Source organism: Bidens hawaiensis, unplaced genomic scaffold, assembly GCF_021521415.1.
Source record: "Bidens hawaiensis isolate Kalapana, Puna unplaced genomic scaffold, B.hawaiensis_p1.1 tig00419582_1, whole genome shotgun sequence".
In the NCBI taxonomy this organism is placed as follows: Eukaryota; Viridiplantae; Streptophyta; class Magnoliopsida; order Asterales; family Asteraceae; genus Bidens; species Bidens hawaiensis.
The window spans coordinates 275,758-297,040 of NW_027504908.1; the positions used below are offsets into that span (position 1 = coordinate 275,758).

At 36.7% G+C, this 21,283-nt stretch overlaps 2 protein-coding genes and 1 pseudogene across 3 annotated transcripts; 2 read left to right on the plus strand and 1 right to left on the minus strand.

The window, feature by feature from the left end:
* Positions 1 to 8,389: 8,389 nt before the first annotated feature.
* On the minus strand, positions 8,390 to 10,920 carry LOC143609380 (RNA polymerase sigma factor sigB-like; the record flags this gene model as incomplete). Its single annotated transcript, XM_077084145.1, has 6 exons — positions 8,390 to 8,947; positions 9,026 to 9,226; positions 9,304 to 9,444; positions 9,689 to 9,919; positions 10,001 to 10,531; positions 10,630 to 10,920. Coding segments are annotated over 6 exons (1,677 nt in total), but the record flags the coding sequence as incomplete, so codon positions are not given.
* Positions 10,921 to 14,012: 3,092 nt separating this feature from the next.
* LOC143609372 (uncharacterized) lies at positions 14,013 to 16,792 on the plus strand. The gene is made up of 8 exons (XM_077084139.1): positions 14,013 to 14,252; positions 15,388 to 15,444; positions 15,594 to 15,669; positions 15,786 to 15,865; positions 15,985 to 16,034; positions 16,150 to 16,234; positions 16,325 to 16,423; positions 16,526 to 16,792. Exons 1-8 carry the CDS (start codon positions 14,013 to 14,015, stop codon positions 16,739 to 16,741), a joined length of 903 nt encoding a protein of 300 aa, XP_076940254.1. The 3' UTR covers positions 16,742 to 16,792.
* Positions 16,793 to 19,284: 2,492 nt separating this feature from the next.
* On the plus strand, positions 19,285 to 20,360 carry LOC143609375 (uncharacterized; annotated as a pseudogene). The gene is made up of 2 exons (XR_013149411.1): positions 19,285 to 19,630; positions 20,176 to 20,360. The product of XR_013149411.1 is annotated as an uncharacterized LOC143609375 (transcript).
* The last annotated feature ends 923 nt before the right edge of the window (positions 20,361 to 21,283 follow it).

The window sequence follows — 21,283 nt, forward strand, 5'->3', positions numbered from 1 at the left end:
TCTGTTTTGGTTTATCTTTAATTTTGCAAAGAAATTGAACTTCATTTTTTCTTTATTTTTATTCAAATCTTGGATCCTCTCCTGCGCGATAAGATTATCCGACATGAGGGTTAAGATTTGGATATTCTGCTTTATTTTCTTGGTGTTTCGTATAAAATCTTGGACTTTCTCGGCGCGATAATGCGGGATTATCCGAATTGAGAGTTAAGATTTTATGCAACTTCAACTTATTTTATCTTTTTATTTGTTAAAATGGAACCTTATCTGCGTGTAGTAATACCGATCTTAAGGGAAAATTTTAACTTTCTGCTTTATTTTCTTTTTGTTATTTTTGTATGAGCCACAACTAATCAATTCAAAGAAGAAAAACGTACATGTGAAATTCAATGTATAAGAGATATGAAACTGTGTCTGACAGGTGGGTTCCACATAAGATTTGTGCTTAAATGAACCTTAAAATGTATCGTAAAGTTACGGACGGATCTGTCTAAAGTTTAAAGTGGATAATTATATCTGCAATCTTCTTTGGGTTACATGCATAATAATGTCAAAATTGAAGTGTAGTCTAGGACGTTATTAGTCAATATGATTCCCTGCTCAACTCACAAAAATACGTACTGCTTTTCATTTACTGTGTTTAGTTCTTTACTACTTGAAAATTTTCAAAATATACAAAAAGATTTTGTCGTTTTATTTTTTATTTTCTTTTCTGCTTTAGTTTCAATTTGCCAAGCTTGCGAATTAAATCATTGAGAAAAGGAAAAAGAGTTAAACCCCGGAAAAAGTTTAAGTTAATCGTGCTTAACGTATTTTCAATTGGTAACAATTGATGTTTTAACGTAAAAATCCGTTTAAGTTAAGTATTACCGATCCACGGTGATCGGGTATTTTAATGTATGCAATTAAAATCCTAATTGGTTTTAATTGATTATTTAATTCCTTAAGATGAGAATTTTTGTCTCATTCGCTAGGGAACATGGTGATTCGTTAAAAAGTTTAACGAATGTAAAGCCTTTCGTTATTTAAACATAACGAATGAGTTTCTCATTCGTTATAAAGACATTCGCTTCCGTTGTGCATAACGAATGGAAGAAATTCGTTTAAACATTTAACGAATAAGAATGGTTAATGTATTATTCGTTAAAGATTAACGAATGACTTATTGATTCGTTAAAGCTTAACGAATGACTTAGTTATTCGTTAACAATTTAACGAATGAGAGAAGATTCGTTAAAAAAATTTTAATGAATGAGATTCAATAGTTAACGAATGAGGCCATTCGTTAGTTCAAATTTTGAACGAATGACCTCGATTTGTGTGAAATTATTGGATATAATCCCAAGGATAGACGAATGACGGTTCATTCGCCTAATTCCTATTCCATCGTCTTCTCTAAACGAAACTCTGCCAAAATTTCTTCAAAATCCATTACTTGCATATTTGCCTAATTGATTGTTATCTTTGTGATCAGCAGGTACAAACGATTCTCATCATATGTGTTTATGACGATTTATCGGTGGTTTAAGTGTTAAACTGATTCATTATATGCGTAAAACTTAATTGAATAGTTAAAATCAATAATCTTCTTATATGAGTTTACTTTGAATCGATATTGGATGGATTCTTACATGCATTTGGTTTTCGTACACAAACTAAATGGTTAATTGTATAGATTGTTTGGAATTTCAAAAGATTCTAACTTGAACACGACGATTTTGACTATAAATAGTCAAACTTGTTTGTATTTTGACTCTCAGATTAGTCAAACAGACACTTTTGACTGATTCGTTATGTTTATAACGAATGAAGCATGATTCGTTATCTTTATAACGAATGTAGCTTGATTCGTTAAAACAGTTAACGAATGACTGCCTGATTCGTTAAAGTAACGAATGGATTGTTTAAAGTTATAACGAATCATATTGGATTCGTTAAGAGTGATTCGTTAAATTTGATTCGTTACTTGTAACGAATAGGTTAATAATTAAGGATAATTCGTTAAAGATAAGGAATAAACCTTTTCATGTTTAACGAACGTCCCAGTCGTTTACAGTTTTGAACGAATGTGATTGTCATTTGTTACACAGGTTGTTTATTTTCAGATCTTTTACTAATGTATGTTTGTTCTAAACAGATATGGCACTTTCTTGGAATAAAAGCCACAACATATGTGCGTTTTTAGAGCCGAACTTTGAAGATACTCCTATCTTTGGGGGTATGATTAGTTTTCTCATCCGTTCAAGAATTTACAAGGCCATTTCTACCCGTACAGTTGTTTATCAGAAGATAATACAAGAGTTTTGGAATACTGCTACGTTCAATGAAGAAGATAATCATATCGAAGCGGTTATTCAGGACAAACAGGTAGTGATTGATATTGGCGTGATCAGAGACTCACTGGGATTTAATGACATAGTTGATGATAGGTGTGAGTTCGATCGAGCGTTGATCAGGGGATTATTCAGCCGTGTAAAGTATAATGGTGATTTGGGCAGATCTATGTACAACAAAGCGAACTTGTGTGAACAATACAAGTATCTGCTTCATGTTCTTATTCATTGCCTGGGTGGTCGGAAAGGAGCTTTCGATGAGTGCAGGGTGATGCTACAATCTGCATTCGTGGCTCTAGTGCTGAATAAACCGTTCAATTTCTCTGAATTGGTTTACTATCATTTGAAGGAGAACATCACCAGCGGACAAATTCTTAATGTATCCTCGATTTTTGCAAATGATGATCAATGATTTAGTGCCGGACTTGGAGAAAGATCAAGCTGATGTTATGAATCTTGAACACATGAACGAAGAAACTATGAGACGGTTGAGATCTTATAGAGGTCAGAGTTTGGCAGATCGACCAAAATTTAAACGATTGATTGGTCATCTAGCGAATATTGATTATGTCGCGCCACCTAATGATCGTTGGGCACATGACGATTCAGATTCAGAATGTGAAGGTGGTGATGGTGATGATGGTGGAGATGATGGTGGTGATGGTGGTCCAGGACCACAAGCTGAGTTAACTTATGAACAGAAGCGTAAGCGTAAAGGTAAAGAACCTATGATTGAAAAAAGGGAGAAAATCAAGAAACAACGAGTTCGAAGGGGTTCGGGTATTGAGATACCAAGCCAGCCGTTTGTGCCTTCTACTGCTGCTTCTACTCCTATTATTTCATCTACTGCTTCTCCAGTTCCAGTTCCACGGATTCCACGATCTCCTACTCCTACTACAATGACAGATTTTCCTCGTTCTCCAACACCTGTGTAGATGCCTACGTCTCCAATGCCTCCAACTTTGATTTTGGCTACTACTGTGAGGCCTGATCCTCATTTTGGAGATATTTTACATGCTGTATTGGCACAGATGCCTTCACCACAGCTAACGACATCTGTTACTCCGGTTACTCCCACAATGTTGCCGAGGCCTGAGCACTCTTTTATGACATTCAGTCGTCCTCAGGGTCCTATGCAACCAGTACATCCTAATTTCTATCACATGGCTCCTCACGCTCAATGGTTTCACATGATGAATCTGTTGCATTTACAACACAATCAAATGCAAGCAGATCGAGCTTCAAATGAGCTGGCACAACGAAATTTGCTTCGGCATCTTCTATCGTCTCAGCGTGATAATAAGGAACTTCGAGCCCTAGTTACTGCTCAGGGGGAGAGGTTAGACAAATAGGAGGAGATTATTCTTCAACTAACATGCAAAGAAGATGAATTAAAGAAGTTGAAGAATAATGAAGACGATCATGATGGTGCAGGGGGTGGGGTAGATCAGCAACCGGGCGAAAGTTCTACACCGTCGACGGGTAATAAGACTGATGCGAGTGTTGGTGGTGGGTCAGAAGCAAGTAATCTACAGATTGTTCCATATAAAGATTACACGAGAGCCAAGCCAATAGATGTTATTCCAGCTAACATGCTTCTGTTTGTAGGAATGTATGGGATTGTACATAGTATGGTGAATGCTGATGAGATCGAAGAAGGTGAATTTGTTGATCATTCTTTAAGGAAAGAACAAATTGCCTTGCTTCTGGATCTAAATGATGATGAGATTGAGGAATTGGGTAAAAACGTGGATGTGGAGATGGAAGATAGTACTGATACAGGTATTCCTCACGAGAATGTACCTGATTTTGAAGAAGTGGAAATGGAAGATGTTACTGCTGAAGAATATCCGGAGTTTTACACAGATAATAACAATGACTCGGGTATTCCGTTCTTTCAACTGAGCATTTCAATGCGGCAGAACGTCGATTACAGGAGGAGAAAGATAAGTTAAAAGCTGTTGAATCGAGCTATGTGTCCACTACAGAAAAGAAGCGGAAACGTGCTTTTGATGGTATGTTTGAGTATAACGTTGAGAAGATGAATAAGATGATCGAGACTTTCAGATATCATGACTGAGAAAATGTGAAAGTTGAGAAAGCTCGGGAATCTGCATACCAGATGAAGAAGTACAAGCCTGCTAAAGACGTTAAAGGTGATATGGTGGCCTGGCAGTACGATTCAGATCTTAAGGTATATATCGTTAAGTGGGAGCACGGTATTTATTATTTCAAACGCCCACACGATATTTTATCTATGACTCGATGGGATTTACGAACCCTAGCTAATCGTCCGTTTGTTAATCGTGGAGACGATAAATGGGCTAGCTGGTTCTACCGGCAGTTATTGCATGAAACCCGTTTTGGTTTCAAATTCTTCCAGCCTTAGGTGCCGACTCACAAATATATTGATGAGATAGATACACACGGGATGGAGGAAGTTAATCATAAAAGTGAAGCCGCCGAAGACTATGAAGAAGTTAATCATAAAAGTTAACCATCATGTAATGTATTCAATTGGTTAATCATGGAAAATTGAAGAATCTGCCATTGATGATTAAGTTATGGTTTGATTCAGATTAGATCAGATTCAGTGCTTAAATGACAAATTGGTTGTTAAATTTGAGTTACTGATCAAAATCCGAGCATATGGATATATTCTGGTGCTGATTTGATGAAGATTTGAAGAATTTGCCATTGCTACAGCTTGAAGATATGCGTTTTCCGGCGATGTAACTGATTTTTCCGGCAAGATTTGTTTTTCCGGCGTCTACAGTAACTGCCAACAACCCATTCGTTAATTTTAAACTCGTTACGGAGGCTTATTTAACAAATGTGAACTTCATTCGTACACTGTTCATACGAATGAGGTGTTTAACGAATGAAAATTCATTCGTGTACTGTTCATACGAATAAGGGTTTAACGTATGTGGTTATTCGTTAATAAGTTAACGAATAAGACCCATTCATTCAAATGTAACGAATGTGGTTTAACGTATAAGACATTCGTTATGGAGATTAACGAATGAGACCCATTCGTTCAAGAGTAACGAATGTGGATGGATGCTGGACGAATGTGCTACTGTTGTAGCGAATGAAGACCAAGATAACGTATGAGATTCTTAAAAAAAAAATATTTTCGGAAAATTTTCTTAAACGAAATTTTTCAGGGATATTTTAAATATGCGGGATACTCTTCTGGCAAATTTTGGTGAAATATTTTTCGGCCGACTTTTCACGCATATCGAGGGGAGTAACCGACTAAGTTAACGAGAATTTTCTTGAAAATTTTCGAAGAATTGATCAAGACATTGCCTAATTTGTCAAGAAATGTGGAGATAAAACTTTCAAAGAGTTTAAACGATTGGTATCTTTCCTACATTTGCAAGGATTTTTTGAAAAATTACTGCAATTCGGGTGGTAATATGTGATTGCAAAGCTATGTTTGACCGAGTTCAAGACTGTGTTTGTTCTTCCATTTGTGATTGATTTGTTCAAGATTGAAACCTGACTATGTGGGATACGAGTGTCTGTCTGATTACTTCTTTCTGAGGGACTTTGATCCTGACAATGTTGGCTACGAGTATTCGGCGGATTGCTTCTGTTGAAGGGGACAATTCTTGAATGGGCTGATCTGATTGAGGAACATAAGAGTCTTGTCATCTGATTGAAGAATATGATCGTTCAGATTGATTAACGAAAGTTGGAACTCTGAATCATATGCCCAAAGCATCAGTGCATCCAAGCGTATTGGTTGCCGAAGAGCTTCAAAGAGTTATATTTTGGGATAGACGTTATCAAGAGAGTGAAGACCGATGTGAAAGATGTGGAATGATCGGGTTGTTCATGAAGATGTGTGACGAGGTTAAACGTAAAGACATTTGTACTTTACCGGTGCGACAGATAGCCGATGACTTGCTGCTAATGATTCGTTTGATTGAACCATATCATATGCCAGCTGGATGATTGAAATGATCACCTGGACATGCTTGTTTGAGGGGGAGATCTATACGAGTCGCTACAAGTTGTTGGTTTGCTTACAAAGAGTTATATTTTGTCTGTTTGCTCAAGCCCGAGAATCATCAGTCAAGGGGGAGGTTGGATGTACGGCTGATGATATGTAGTTAAAGTAACGGTTAAAGTATTCAACTTTAACGTATTAGTTGTTAACGTATTCGACGTTAATATATTGGTTTTTAACGTATTCGTTGTTAACGTATTCGACGTTAAAGTATTGGACGCTAAAGTATTGAAGACTAAAGTATTGGATGCTAAAGTATTTGAAAGCATTCGAGAGCTACGGACAAGGGGGAGTTTGTTAGTGCACGGATTTGGTGTCCGCAGCTGTTCGAATAGACTAGGGGTAGTTTAGTCTTTACACATAATGTATAAAGGCTCATTCGCTAAGGTTATTTAGCGAATGAGGCCTGATTCGTTAAAGACTAGACATTCATTAATGTAAGAGCTCATTCGTTACTATTGTGTAACAAATGGAGGCTCATTCGTTAAAGTAATGCCCATTCGCTAAGGATGTTTAGCGAATGGGAGGTCATTTGCTATGGGAAGCCTCGTTCGTTAGTGATGTTAACGAATGAGGAGGACTGCCTATAAATAGGCCTTCCCTAGTGAATGTGCATAGAGATCTGTGCCATATTTATCTACTGTAACGTTACCATGCCGGATTTTCTCTGTAACCTATCTTCATCATAATGTAACAATCATTAACGTATTGAATGAACACGACTTAACGTATCGATTTGCGACTAGGTCTTGGCTCGTAAACGTTCCTATAACGTTCTCACAATTCTCATACTATAGGTCCGAGGTAACGTTCAAGCATAACTCAGTGAAACACATTAATCGTAACAAAGGTAAATACTCTTAAACTTTTATAACTCTTTAATCGAGTCATTAACAGTTTACATGGGATTATGTATCCCTAAAACTTTATAAACAAAGGTAATCGCTAGCCCTCAGGCTATTGTATACGTTTGTCTAAATGCTTACATATATGGTCAGTAGGTAGGCACACCGCACCACACCTGGTCATTCCCCCCCACCCCCACCCCCAATGACGAGCCGAATCTAAGTAATATTCGAGTGGGGAATTGGCTTGTGTATATTGGTAGTTGCTAAGTACTCGAACGTTGTCGTGTTTGCTGAGCGGTTTCGAGTTGAGCTTGAGTTTATAATAGTAAATTCATAATTTCAGAACTTGGTTATTCTCTTTGGCATGACGGGCCGGGCCACAAGATACTCGTAGAGAATAATTAAGTATATATAATGTAGTGTCAACGTGTTCACCAGCATGTGTTGCTGGCGAATTTTATAAATTTATTTACAGATAACCAAGAATAGGAGAGAATGGTGGTGATAATCATTAGATGATCTGATAGCTCGGATGTTTTAATACTGTGAAAGATGTAAATTATGGTTTCCCTGTAAAACACTTTTTGTATCAACTATTGAGTATTTAATTCCCGAATTTTCAAATATAATTTTATTAAAAGACTTCCGCTATATAAAACATATATCAACTATTGATCACACTCATAGGCCCTAAGGTGGGGCGTGACATGAGGGTTTTCCCTAGATCGAAAGACGAGTGTATCTCGATGTGGTGAATTTAGCCAGTATCTCATTAAAGGATTCGTTGACTGCTCAAAAAATTAATATGATTAATGTCATTCTCTAAACACGCAGGCCCACCCGGGAACCTGAGTGGATTGGTCGGGCCAATAGATCTATCATCGTATTACCACGAGCTTCGCAAAGTTAATGGTTATGTAGATTAACGACTATGTACACGCATTCAATTACGCAAGTATAGATATTTCATGCATAGATTTAAACACATTTGCATGTATAACATAGCATAAAACAAATTACATGTTTCCACACCATGATCAAAAGCGTTAAAAGGGCTATGAACTCACCTTGATCTTTTAATCAACTTGAATTAAGATTCGAAATGCTTGAATCATTAATGAGATGCCCTAAATAGTGGTTATAGGTTGGTGCTCGTTTACTTATGATTTAAACAAAGTTGATTAGGAGAAAATGGACAACTAAATTAAATTATTTCACGTGTATGCATGAATAAAGAACCTAACATCCTCAGAATATTATGATACATTGCCATGGCTAAAAATAAGAAAAATAAAAAAAGGGCAAAAAAGCCCAAGTCTTGCAATAACCCGTATAGTTACTCATCTAGCAACAAGGTCTCGGTTCGGGCCAAGGGAAAACGATCACTTGACCCGAGCCGAACACCTTCACTGCATAAGATTTCCCTGTACACATATACATATTCCAGATTTCCATCTGAGTTTGATTTATTGAGGAAAGTATTGGCGTAAAATGTCAGTTCTATCCGTGTTTCTTAACTTGCGAAATGCATACAGTTCAATCTGTCTGACCCGTTCACGGCTCACACCCATCACATCCCCAATCTCCTGCAATGTTCGGGTTTTGCCATCTTTTAACCCGAACCGCCACCTGATCACCTTTTGTTCTTTTTCATTTAATGTGTTCAACACCTTATCTAAATCCTCAGACATTGTTTGTTTTATTAATATCTCTTCCGGTGTCTCTTGGTCAGGATCATCAATAAGGTCCTAAAAAACCGAAAACTCAGATTTTATTACTAAAAATAACAAGCCCGTTATGAAAAAGTTAACGAGATGAGGACAAACCGTGAGTTTGGTGTTGTTATCGAACCCGATAGGAACATCAATAGACCGGGCTGGTTTCGGGGCGTGTTCAGCCGATTGAATTCGTTTAATGGAGATGCCCGTTTCAACTGCGATTTCTGCACGGGTTGGTTGTCTTCCGAGCTGCCTATCCAATCGTTGTTTCGCCTCGTTCACCTTAGATTGCACCTCCACCATATAATACTGCACAATCAAAGAAAAACATGAAGTGAGTGAAATGACTGATATGCCCATCGCATGTGATCATTGGTTTTTCTTACGGGAACATGAATTATCCTGCTTTGTTCAACTCGTGACCTTTGGACCGCTTGCCTTATCCACCAATGAGCATATGTTGAAAATTTAAAACCTTTTGAAGCATCAAATTTTTCTGCACTTTTCACCAGACCTCGGATTCCTTCCTGAAACGGGTCAAACGGGCATTTTGTTATGTTTAATCCCAAACGGGTCAACTCAAAACATTGAACTACAAGTTGAAACGAGTCAAACGGGCCAAACAAGCCAACTGGTTTTATTCAACAATCTATACTATTATTGAATTACTTTTATATAAAAGCTGGGCTGGGTCAACCTGGCCCGGCCCGTTTTGACCGGTCAAACTGGTCAACGCTACTTCACTACAAAAAGTGAAAAGGTGATGCATACCTGAACAATATCTTGAAGATGGACCTTTGTTCCATAATAACTTCTTGCAACAGAAATAACAAGTCGAATATTGCTTCTGACCATTTTGTCCCTGCATTCTTCACCATAATGCAACCGTCTCCCTAACTGTACCTGATCAATGCCTGCAGCAGCAGCCCATTCTGCAAAAGTCGGCGGGACCCCAAAACGGGTCGCCAGCTCTTTATGCACTTCTTGTAGTTTCAATAGGTCCTGTATATTATTAACAACATAATATTCAGAAATTAACAAAAAAACTAATTTAATTAATATTAAACAAAAAAAAAATTATACCTGTATTCCTTTAGAAAGTTCAACTTCCTCAGCAGCAGTTAAAAGCTTAGCATTAGTCATTCCGCCTAAAAATGCCAAAACGTCTTTCTTTTCGCCACGTCTTCTGCTCGCTCCCGGTTTAACTGCCACGGTACTAGCGGAACCCCGCCCTCTGCCGCCTGCAGACTTCACAGACAGACTACCAGCTTCAGCCCGTTCTGCTGCCCGAATTCTCCTTTCTTTGCGTTCCACTTGGCGTTTTGATCTCACAGCTATGCTAGCTGATAGTTGTTCTTCTAGAAGCTGAAGTTCTTCAATTGTTGGTTCTGTTTCTTCAGTTTGTGACCCGAGCCCGTTTAAGAAATTACCTCGCTCGGATAGTTTAAGTTTTTCTTTGACGTCTAATGTTTTGGGCTGCTGATCGTTCATTGCCATCGCTGCTGCAGTTTTGGCAACGTGCACTGCAGCCTTTGCTAAAGCAACAGCTTCAGCAGCTGCAGTTTCATATTCTTTTGTGGTTAATTCTGATGGCAAGATTGTTTCTTTATTTACCTAAACAAAAGGTTTAATACCAGTTAAAATTATGACTCAATATTTATTTTTATATTATATATTTTGATAGTGAAATGGATATGTAAAGTGATACTGACCTGACCTACTGAGCCATTAAAGGCCCATGGTCTGCTCGCGGTTATTGAACTTGTGTGAGATTCAAAAGACGGTAGCTTTAAGTTTTCAATATCAAGAACTCCAGTTGCTGAAGATGATGATGATGATGACCATTGTCTGTCAGCAGCACTTGAATTTGAATTAAGTTCTAAAGATGACAGTTGTAACTTCTCTAAATTAAGAACCGTAGATTGTACTGATACAGGCGGTGCTGTGGTTGATAAAACGCACCGAGTCGTGGAAAAAGTAGGCTCTCTGCATTTTGCTGCATTTCAACCGATTTAAACAATTAAGAGCAAATTTGATCACTATATCGTGTCTATTTTCGTTCTTTTAGACTGCAAAAGTGGTCTAAAAACAGACATATGAAGTCGAGTAACATTTTAGCAGTTAAATCAACTGAGCAGGGATTCAAATTTGTTCAAGCAGATGCATAACCAACTCATTTTATAAGAAAAATATAACTTTTATAACACTTGCATCGATATCAGAATTTGGACCGTGTAATCGATCAGTTAGTTCTAAATGTATACCTGTGTAATCAATCAGAATTTGGACTGTGTATATATAGTCATACACATGCCTTGAGAAATTTTAACTTCAAACTAAATAGAGCTGTTTGATCTTTAGGATGAAACTAGCATGTAAACGAAATGAACGAACACAAACAAAGCATGTTTATGTTCGTTCTTTTGACTTTAACCAAACAAACAATTTAACACGAACAATTAAACGAACGAGGTTTCTTGTCCGTGTTCGTTCGTTAAGAAAATGAGCACGTTTGTGTTCGTTTATGTTCTTTTGTTAACAGTATACACGATGGTAAACGAACATAATTGAACATAGATGAACAAACTTAAATGAGCTAAAACCAGTTAAAATTAATGTTTAAAAAAATGTATTGGGTCCAACAGGTTACAACTAAAGTCTAAACTAAGTTGTAATGGGACAAAAAAACTCTAAAAAAAGTACATTAACGAACATAAATGAACATAAATTTTTTGTTCACGTTCGTTCGTGTATTAAATAAATGAACTTCCGGCCAAACTGTTCACAAACCCGTGACACTCAGTTCGTTTACAGGTCTAGGACTCAATAAAGAAGTTGTCATTGCATAGGGCCATAACAAGTTCACCACTATAACCTTCTAGGCTAGCCCAGTTGGTTATGGCCTTACGGCAATGAAGATAAGAGCTAGGCTTCCTTTGGGAGGTCGCTAGCTCGAACCCGAGCCAAAACGGGGGATTTATCCTGCCTGCGTTATGCCAGGGTTTCGGCGTCAAGTGACATCAAGAGAGAAGGTTTCTCCAAGGACACGGGGAGGACCCGGGAACCAGTGGTTATGCCCGCCCTTCAGGAGAAACTCTCTGGGAGTTCAAAACCGAGGTTGGCCGCAAGCTGACCTGCGACCACCCAGTCATACCGTAGACTGTCGCTGTTCTAAAAAAACTGTAACGGATCATTTTCAAAGTACAATAACTGAAAATTGTGTAACTCACCAATTTGACAAAAAAAAAAAAAAGAGTTGGAGTTTCCATAATTAGAAATTTAGTATATTTGCACAGTGGAGTTAAATAACTAACTATAACTGAACCTTAACAAATCTAATCCAGAAACAAAACAACAATGCTAGATCAAAATACTAAAAACATAAATTCCAAGCAGGTAACACTTACTCTCAGATTGGGTAATTATTACTAATTAATATACTAAAGAAATGAAAGAAGATGTGTAATCTTACGTGGGTTTGGAGGAGGAGGATTATGGTTTTTGAATTGGATGCAGAAAGAATCTGGCAAGCACTTGAACTGAGGTAACAAACAGGACATAGTTTGTGCATACATGTAATGATGGTGGTGGCATACATGTAAGTAAACTGGATTCAGGCATACATTTGTCAACGGTTTATTTATTTTGTTTGTGATGATGATAAAGAGTGAATGAAGATGACGAAAGAATGTGAGAGATGAGATTTTGTTTAAAAAGGATAAGGAGGCACCAGAAACTGAGGACCAAAGATTGACAAGCAGACTTTTAACTAAAACTGCTAAAATTACCAAAATGGACATCCCCTTAACAAAATATTTTTTAGTGTAAATTGCGGTTTTCGTCCATGTGGTTTGTCTAAATCTACGGTTTTAGTCCAATAGTTTTAAATTTGTGATTTTGCCCCGACCCCACTAACCCAGTTAAGTCTAGTCGTTAAACCCATTAGTGTGCCCCTAATGTTAGGGGCAATTTTGTCATTATTTTTTTAAATACACCCAACCCTTCACGTGAGGGGGCTTGCAAATTAGGGCTGATGGGTTTAATGACAAGGATTAACGGGGTTAGTGTAGCCTGGTTTAATTGCAAGTGAAATGAAACCACAAGGACGGAAATCGCAAATTTAAAACTATTGGACTAAAACTGAATATTTAGAAAAACCACAAGGACGAAAACCGTAGTTTACTCTATTTTAAAAATAGAAATTTTTTTTTTTGGTTAAAAGTTCTCTATGGTGATAAAAAGAGCTAGAATGGGACTTGCCGGCGTCAGATGCGTTCGCCACGTGTATGCTTTGGGGACGGGATATATGGTTTGCAAGTCAACTCAGTAGTAGGAGGTGGGGGTCGGCTAAGCCTGCATGATAATAGCTGGCTAATTTAGCTTGTAAGGTGAGAAGACATTATCGGCTAGTGATGTGGTTTTGGGGACTAATTTAGCATGTAACATGACATGCTTCTCATCTCCTAGGTGTGCACGTAGCGATTGCATGACTTTCGGTACATTGGGTGTCGGCTAAGCTTTTGGTCTGCTTAGCTGCAAGTCTGATTTTGGCTATTTTGGTTGGTCGGAATTTTGAATTTTTATGGGACTTGTAGGCTGAAAATTATATTTATTTTGTAAAACAAATGGTTAAACATATCTATTTTGGTAATTTTTTCACTAGAAAAGGTTCAAAACACTTGTTTGGGATAGTAAAAACTTTGATATTTACAAAATGCATGTTATATTGACTTGGTTATATTGGTTTTATGTTTTATTAAAGTATATACCTACGCTACAGTGGGTATTTCTTTTTGGTTTTCAGTTTATTCGATTAAGGTTTTTCAATTGAAAAAAACACAATGAATTGAACTAAATCTGGTTGAAAATTGAACCGAATTCAAAATTGGAAACCAATTTGTTTATTATTATTTTTTTAAACGGTCAACGAATTCTTTAAATGAGTTGCCGGCTAAATCCATCATGTCAGGATTTAACTAGTGAACGTCACCTACTCGTCTAGTCTCCCGTCATCACTTCGTGCATCCAACGCTAAGTGATAACATATTTCTTATCACCTATTCATAACTTGGGTTGGGTTGGGTTGGGTTGGGTTATGGCTAACGCAGTACTCAAAATATCTATCTTCTCGACCATCATCACATCAACTGCTGCTACCAAATCGTCATTAAATTCTTCTTCTTCTTCTTCATTACTTCATAATAGTTATTATGTCCGCCATATTTGCAATTGTTCAACCGCTGCATCTGTTTCTCAACGACAACCCCAAATTAGAAGCCCTCAACTCGTCGCCTTGGAGTACGCTGACCTCAGCATTCCGCATATCGTATCCGAGGTACTTACTTAATGATTTCATTTATGCTAATTTATTACTTATTAACGTTATATTATTTCATGTTGAGTGTTAACCTTTTGCTTTTAAGTTTTAACCTAATAATTTGAATTAGGTATGAGATGGAATTCGGTTACGTAGTTTTCGTTAATCACGTTGATATTTTCGTTTTGAGCTCGGCTCGTGAGTTGTTTTTTCAAGCTTGGCCTGTTTATTATTTAGTTAATTTATATAAATTGTTAATTCAATTGTTTTATATACATTGAGAAAACCCTTAAATGAACCTCGACTCGGTAGTTTCACTTGTGTAATTTATTACTGATAATAGTTATTTATTATATGATTCTATTTTGACTTTTCAATAACAAGTCAATACTGAATTTGTTATTGTGAGATATCAATTTTGCATATGATGGTTTAGGGGGGTGTAGCTGAGCCAAGCGCGAGCTCGTTTCCTAAAGCTCAAGCTTGGCTCGTGAGCTGTATTTTCAAGCTCGAGCTTGGCCTGTTTAGTATTATTTATTTATTTTTTAATTTATATAAAATTTTAATTGTTTTGTTTTATATACATTAAGAAAACACTTAAACTAGCCTAAGCTCAACTCGAGTTCGTGTGTGCAGTACCTTAAACAAGCTAAAGCTCGGCTCGAGCTCGTGTGTAGTACCTTAAATGAGCTAAAGCTCGGCCCGAGCTCGTGTGCAGTACTTTAAACGAGCTAAAGGTCGGCTCGAGCTTGTGTGCAGTACCTTAAACGAGCTAAAGGTTGGCTTGAGCTCGTGTGCAGTATCCTAAACAAGCTAAAGGTCGGCTCAACTCTCAAGCTTGGCTGAGATAGAAGTTCAAAAGACTTAAAAATGCACAAGGCTCTCTAAGGCTTGATGAGCCTAAACGATCTTCCCATACAATGCTCGAGCTCAGGCTCAATAACTAGACGAGCTTTATTTGAGGCTCGGGTCATTTCGAGCTTTTTATTGATCCGATCTCGAGTGGCTCGTGAGAGTCTCAGTTCGTTTGCACCACTAATGATGTATGTGCATTTGACCTCAGAAGTGAAAGCGAACATTGTTATATTTGCTTTAGGGGTTTCTTTTTAATCAATTCTAACGTTTTTTTTCTTCTCTTTTCATGGATTTTCAGGAACTAGGTGTTCTTCGGGTGAGGCAACATGTTAACCCCCTTAGCTCTAGTTTATCGGTATGTTCTTCCTCTTCTCAAGTTTGGTAAAATAAATTTATACTTTTAAGCTCTTTGTCATGCGATAGCCGATATGAATATAATCTTGTGGTTTGTATGGGAACGATATATTGAATTATAATTCATAGGTTTTGTTTGTATATTGATAGGTTCCTGCTGAAGTACCAAATTGGAAAGATGTATTTGAAGACCCGAAGTTGCCTCTAGTGGTGGACTTAGGGAGTGGTAATAACTTATAAGCATATCTTACATTTAATGCATTGTGATTATGAAGCAAAGCCGGTTTTTAATCAATTTATTCAAATGAATTCTAATTATTCCATGAATATAATTAACTTCAGGTAGTGGTAGATTTCTCATGTGGCTTGCTAAGAGAAATCCCGGTTCCAAGAACTATTTGGGTCTTGAAATACGGAAAAAGGTAATGTAAATAATTTTTTTTTACCTTTTTATTTGAATTTGTGTAGTTTGTTTACTTGATTAGTATGTGATATAATTCTGCATCAATCTTTATAATGCTGGGATTCTTTACTTTTGTAGCTGGTCACACGCGCTGAAACATGGGTGAAAGAGCTGGCTCTAAGTAATGTGTGAGTGCCTATTATATTTTCATAAATTGTTTATTTCATACAAATGCATTTTATTGCATCTCTTAATAAATATTATTTTCTTTGTTAAAAATAAACTTTATGCATATTTATGCAGACATTTTCTGTTTGCAAATGCCTCGATATCCTTCAAGCAGCTCATCGCAACATATCCTGGCCCTTTGATGTTGGTCTCAATACTGGTGAGTATATAATTCTATTTAACACATCAATGCCTGTCCATTCGGTTGGTCATTTTCTCGGTTTTAACATTTTATTGGCCCTTTATTCAGTGCCCGGATCCTCATTTTAAGAAAAGGCACCATAAAAGAAGAATCGTGCAGAAGCCTCTTGTGGAGGCGATTGTGGATACTTTGATGCCCGGAGGACAGGTAATTTAATTAATATTATTTATTATTTTGCATTTTCAACTAACGAGCATGATGTTGCTTTATGTTACGTGCCTAAATCGCATGAAATTATGTTCCAAACAGGTGTTTATACAGTCTGATGTGCTTGAAGTTGCCGTTGACATGCGCAAGTATTTTGATGCTGAGTCAGATAAGCTTGTCCACGTAGACAATAGTCTCGAGTGTGACGGTGAAGGATGGTTGGTGAGTAACCCAATGGGGATTAGAACCGAAAGAGAAATCCATGCAGAATTTGAGGGTGCAAAGATTTATAGAAGAATGTACCAAAAACTATCATAATCTTTTCTTCCCGTTCATTACCGCCTAGTTCTAGAGTTGGTAAAGCGGGTCGGCATTTCAACTCGGTTCTGTTTTTGCTAAAAAGATATTTGACATGTTTTAGTGACACATCATGTGGGCTGTATAACATGTTAGACTGACACAAAAGTGATTGATGTGATAGCGCGCACCACAATGACAAGGTCATACCGCCCATGTCGCCCGTATGACCATTTTTGTCAGCCATACGGCTCATATGATGATGTCAGATGGTTTATCTATACTAGCATATCCTTAGTGAGTTACTATATATTCAATCACTAGCTGCGAGTCTTATTAAGAACAGTCTCTCTATCTATTGGGATAGAAGAAATGCTTGCGCTCTTCGCACAATCCTCATACATTATTATGTTGGTTATCCCATATATTATGATTGTTTGTACTAAGTTACACGTGGACAAGCCGGGTACTTTTTGAAGGTTAATCTTGAATTATTAGTAAAGTTAATGGTTTATTTTGTTATGGTTTATTTATGTTTATTTATTTTAAATAATTGAATTATGTTGATAGGTTACAGAAGAGTGGGTTTTAATCTTGGCCGTCCAATGTAAATTCAAGATAGAATATTGGCCGTTTGATAAGGATTAAAACCCAACTTTTTTTTCCTTACGTGGTGGTCTCATAATAATAGTTTCATAACCCATTTAACTATCTACACCCAGTGGCGGACCCAAGATTTTCATCCAATGGGGTCCCCTTTTTCGGTGTATATTTTTCACCACCCAACGTTATAATTTTTGGGGCAATCACTGTTCCGGTCGGTTGGCGCGAGTACTGTTTAAAGAATATAAGGACTCAAACTTTCTTTCTAACTTTCTTTGCATTGTTTGTTACTTGAATATGAGATTTCTATAACTTTATCTTTGAAGAATTGCTTTTAAACAAATAAAATCTTAAGTTTAAATTATTTAATAAAAAAAACACCAAAAAGAATTGTTGTTAAACCAAATAAAACCCTAAATTTAATTAGAATTTAGAAACACTCAATAAAAATGTAGAAAAACGCAAAAATTATTTGCTTTTAAACCAAATAAAACACTATGTTTTAAAAATTAGAGAAACAAAATAAAAAGTTGAAACTATCCTTAGTAGGGCTTGAAATTGTGACATTTGGGTTGGAAGAAAATGGACATGCCATTACACCAAAAAATAACTTTGATATAATAGTTTCCACCTAAGTATTTTTATAGGGTTCTTCAAAAAATTAACTTATCATCTCTACTATATTTTTTAAAAAGATCGGTGTCCTGAGACCCGATATCATTAAGGTGGGTCCACCCTTGCCTACACTTATTCACATGGGTAACCACCTACTACTAGACATATTTATATAACATTTGAAGCATTCTTTATGCAGACATCAATTATTACACAAAAGATATAGAAAAAAAAACCAAAGTAATAAACATGTCCAAGTAAGGTGCAACACATACGTAAGTTGCTTTTGTCTTACCTTCATCATTTAATCATATTATTTGAAAGATGATTATTTTTGTATTTTTAGTTGCATTGATAACGTACACTTTATATATTTTTCTTTTGTTGCTTTGTGGTCTTGCTTATTTTTAGACGTGTTGTGAGGGTGTTGAAGTTGTATCATCCGGACCCTACAGTCCGTACAAATCGTAGCTTTCTCGTGAGTTCAGCGGCGAGGTAGTTTGCATGAAGTTCTTCTATTCGACTTTTAATGTATTTATGTCTTATTGAGTTTATATTCCAACAAACAAGTTATTTGTGTTTTGTAGATCCGTCGTATAGAAAAGAAAAGAAAAAGAACCAGAGCCTTGCTAGAATGGAAATGAAATGATGTTGTCGAAATCAGCAGTTCTAAGGAATCCATGTTTTGATTAAGTCTATGCTATGCTTTTTAAGTTTGTTATTTCAAGACAATAAATAGGAGTCTAGATTATTGTTTTTATAGTCTCTTCTCCATGTAAGTTTGTAAAGTTCTTTTGATAGTAAAAAGAGTCATAGGTTGTCACCCAATATCTCGCGTTGTTTGTTTGATTTGATTGTTTGATCTGTCTCTGGGCCAACATTTTCAGGAACCAAAAGGTCAACAAAAGTCAAAAACCGGGCCAGTAGGAACCGGTTCCTTGATCAGGTTTGCCGGGTAGATGTGGAACCTATTCCAGTAGATCCAGGTACGGTTTTTTAAAAAACTAAAATCTGATTTGCACTCGCAGATCAAGTATGCCGGGCCCATTTCTAGGTGGGGTCCGGAATAGGTTTTTTTTTCAACCATCATGTGGTACAAATTACAAAACATGTCATTAAATATTTGATTTTGTTTGTATATTATTTTTTTATTATATAAATTTAGCTTCACAAAATTAGATATAAAAACATATTGTTCCATCTCAAACCATTCGATCAATCTCAAACTTTTCTTACATTATCATAATAAACGTTAAATAATAGTAATAAAATAACATATCATGAATGTGAAGGTGCTATAATTAAAATATCACAGCGTTGAGGCAACGCGTGAACGGAATAACGGCATGCAAAAACATACGTCTCGAATCCACTTTTCTCTTTGTATCACTAGTACCATAAATAACCACAACCCCCCTCATGCACCATGCACCCGTCTGGATTGATTGATTGACTGATTGATCAGACCTACAATATCCTTCGTATTCATTCAACGAAACACTCGCCTTTCCATCACATCAATGGGCGGCTGCAAACATAATCATCTTATTAACGGTGCGGGACACTATCCTCCACACGTCGCATACCCATACCCGTACCCAAATCATGGACACCCTTACCCTCCGGGTGGTTACCTACCCGCTAGCTATCCACCGCCTGGTGGATATCCGCCACCTGCTCCATGTTATCCAGGTTACATATTTTGTTGATGTCAAGATTAAAATATCAAATATCTATAAGAGTAGACTGTGGTTTTTGTCCAAATCTACGGTTTGTTCAAATCTGCGGTTTTAGTCTAATAGTTTCAAATTTGCGATTTTCATCCCTGTGGTTTCATTTCACTTGCAATTAAACCCGAATTCACTAATCTCGTTAAGTCTAGTCGTTAAACCCATCAGCGTGTTCTTCACGTGAGGGGCAGTTTTGTCCTTTTTCTCTCCAAATAAACCCTAGTCCTAATTCGCAAGTCCCCTCACACCAGGGGCTTTAGGGTGTATTTTGGGGGAAAAAGGACAAAGCTGCCCCTGACGTGAAGGACACACTGATGGGTTTAATGACCAGACTTAACGGGATTAGTGAATTCGGGTTTAATTGCAAGTGAAATAAAACCGCATGGACGAAAATCGCAAATTTGAAACTATTGGACTAAAACCGCATATTTGAACAAACCACGAGGACGAAAATCGCAGTGCACTCTATGTGTAAAGAAGATTGTTTTAACAAAAAGTGTTTTTTAGTGCATGGAGGTCACAGGCATGGTGTAGGCGCGTTTTTTGCCGGAAGGGTAGCAGCAATGGAAGGAGCATATGGAGGTCACCATGGATATGGGTATCATCACCATCATCATCATGGCAAGTTTAAACATTATAAGTTCAAGCGTGCAAAGTTTGGTAAACGTTGGAAGCATTGAGGGATTTATTAGAGCACAATGTGTGGTGGAAGTGATTTATTTACTTGGAGTGTAATATGTTGGAATAACTAGTGGAAAAATAATTTAACTTTCAAACACATATAATAATTATAATTATACATATATAATAATTTATGTATTTGTGTTAAGAGGTTCACGGTGAGCAAAATATGTTCAACATAGAATAAGATGAGTAAAATATTGAATTTTAAAGTAATGAGATTGATTATTGATATGAAACCGGAGATTTTGAAACGAATAAAATTTGTTTTTAGCTTTTTACATAGATTTTTTTGGGAGAGGAGGGGGGGGGGGGGGGGGTGTTTAAGGTGGGCAATCACCCAGCGTCTGCTCTTTTCGAGGAGCATTAAGTTTTTTTTCTTAGTATGTTTTAAATTCTCGTATTTTTGTTAAAAAAAATACTTTAGGCCCCATTTTCTTTTGCTCGCCCTAGGTCCCCGGATCCTTAAGGACAAGCCTTCCCGCTACGTAATGTACTAAATCAGATAAATTAAAGCATTGTAAAAACTAGAATCTAAAAAGTTTGGTGGAATAGCTATAGAGAATAAAGTATAATTACATTCTTTGTTACCTAATTAATCACTTGCTTTCGAATTTCTTCTCTATTAATTAGCTATACTAATTCTTGTAATTATTTGCACCTAAAAGAATATGTGTTATTCCTTTTAACTTTCCTCATCATTCTTGCATAAACACGTGCTTAATATTTACCACGATTTAGTTTAAATTTTTATTTAACCCGTCTTGACCCGACAATTTCTAACTTAACTCATTTTTTGTCACACTAACAAAATTTTTGAATCTGTCACTGGTCATGAACATATATTATTTGTTAGGATAAGATAGTATACAAGTTACTTTGAATAAAATTAAGTGTTGTTGGGATAAAGTCTTTGTAACAAAGTCCAATACAA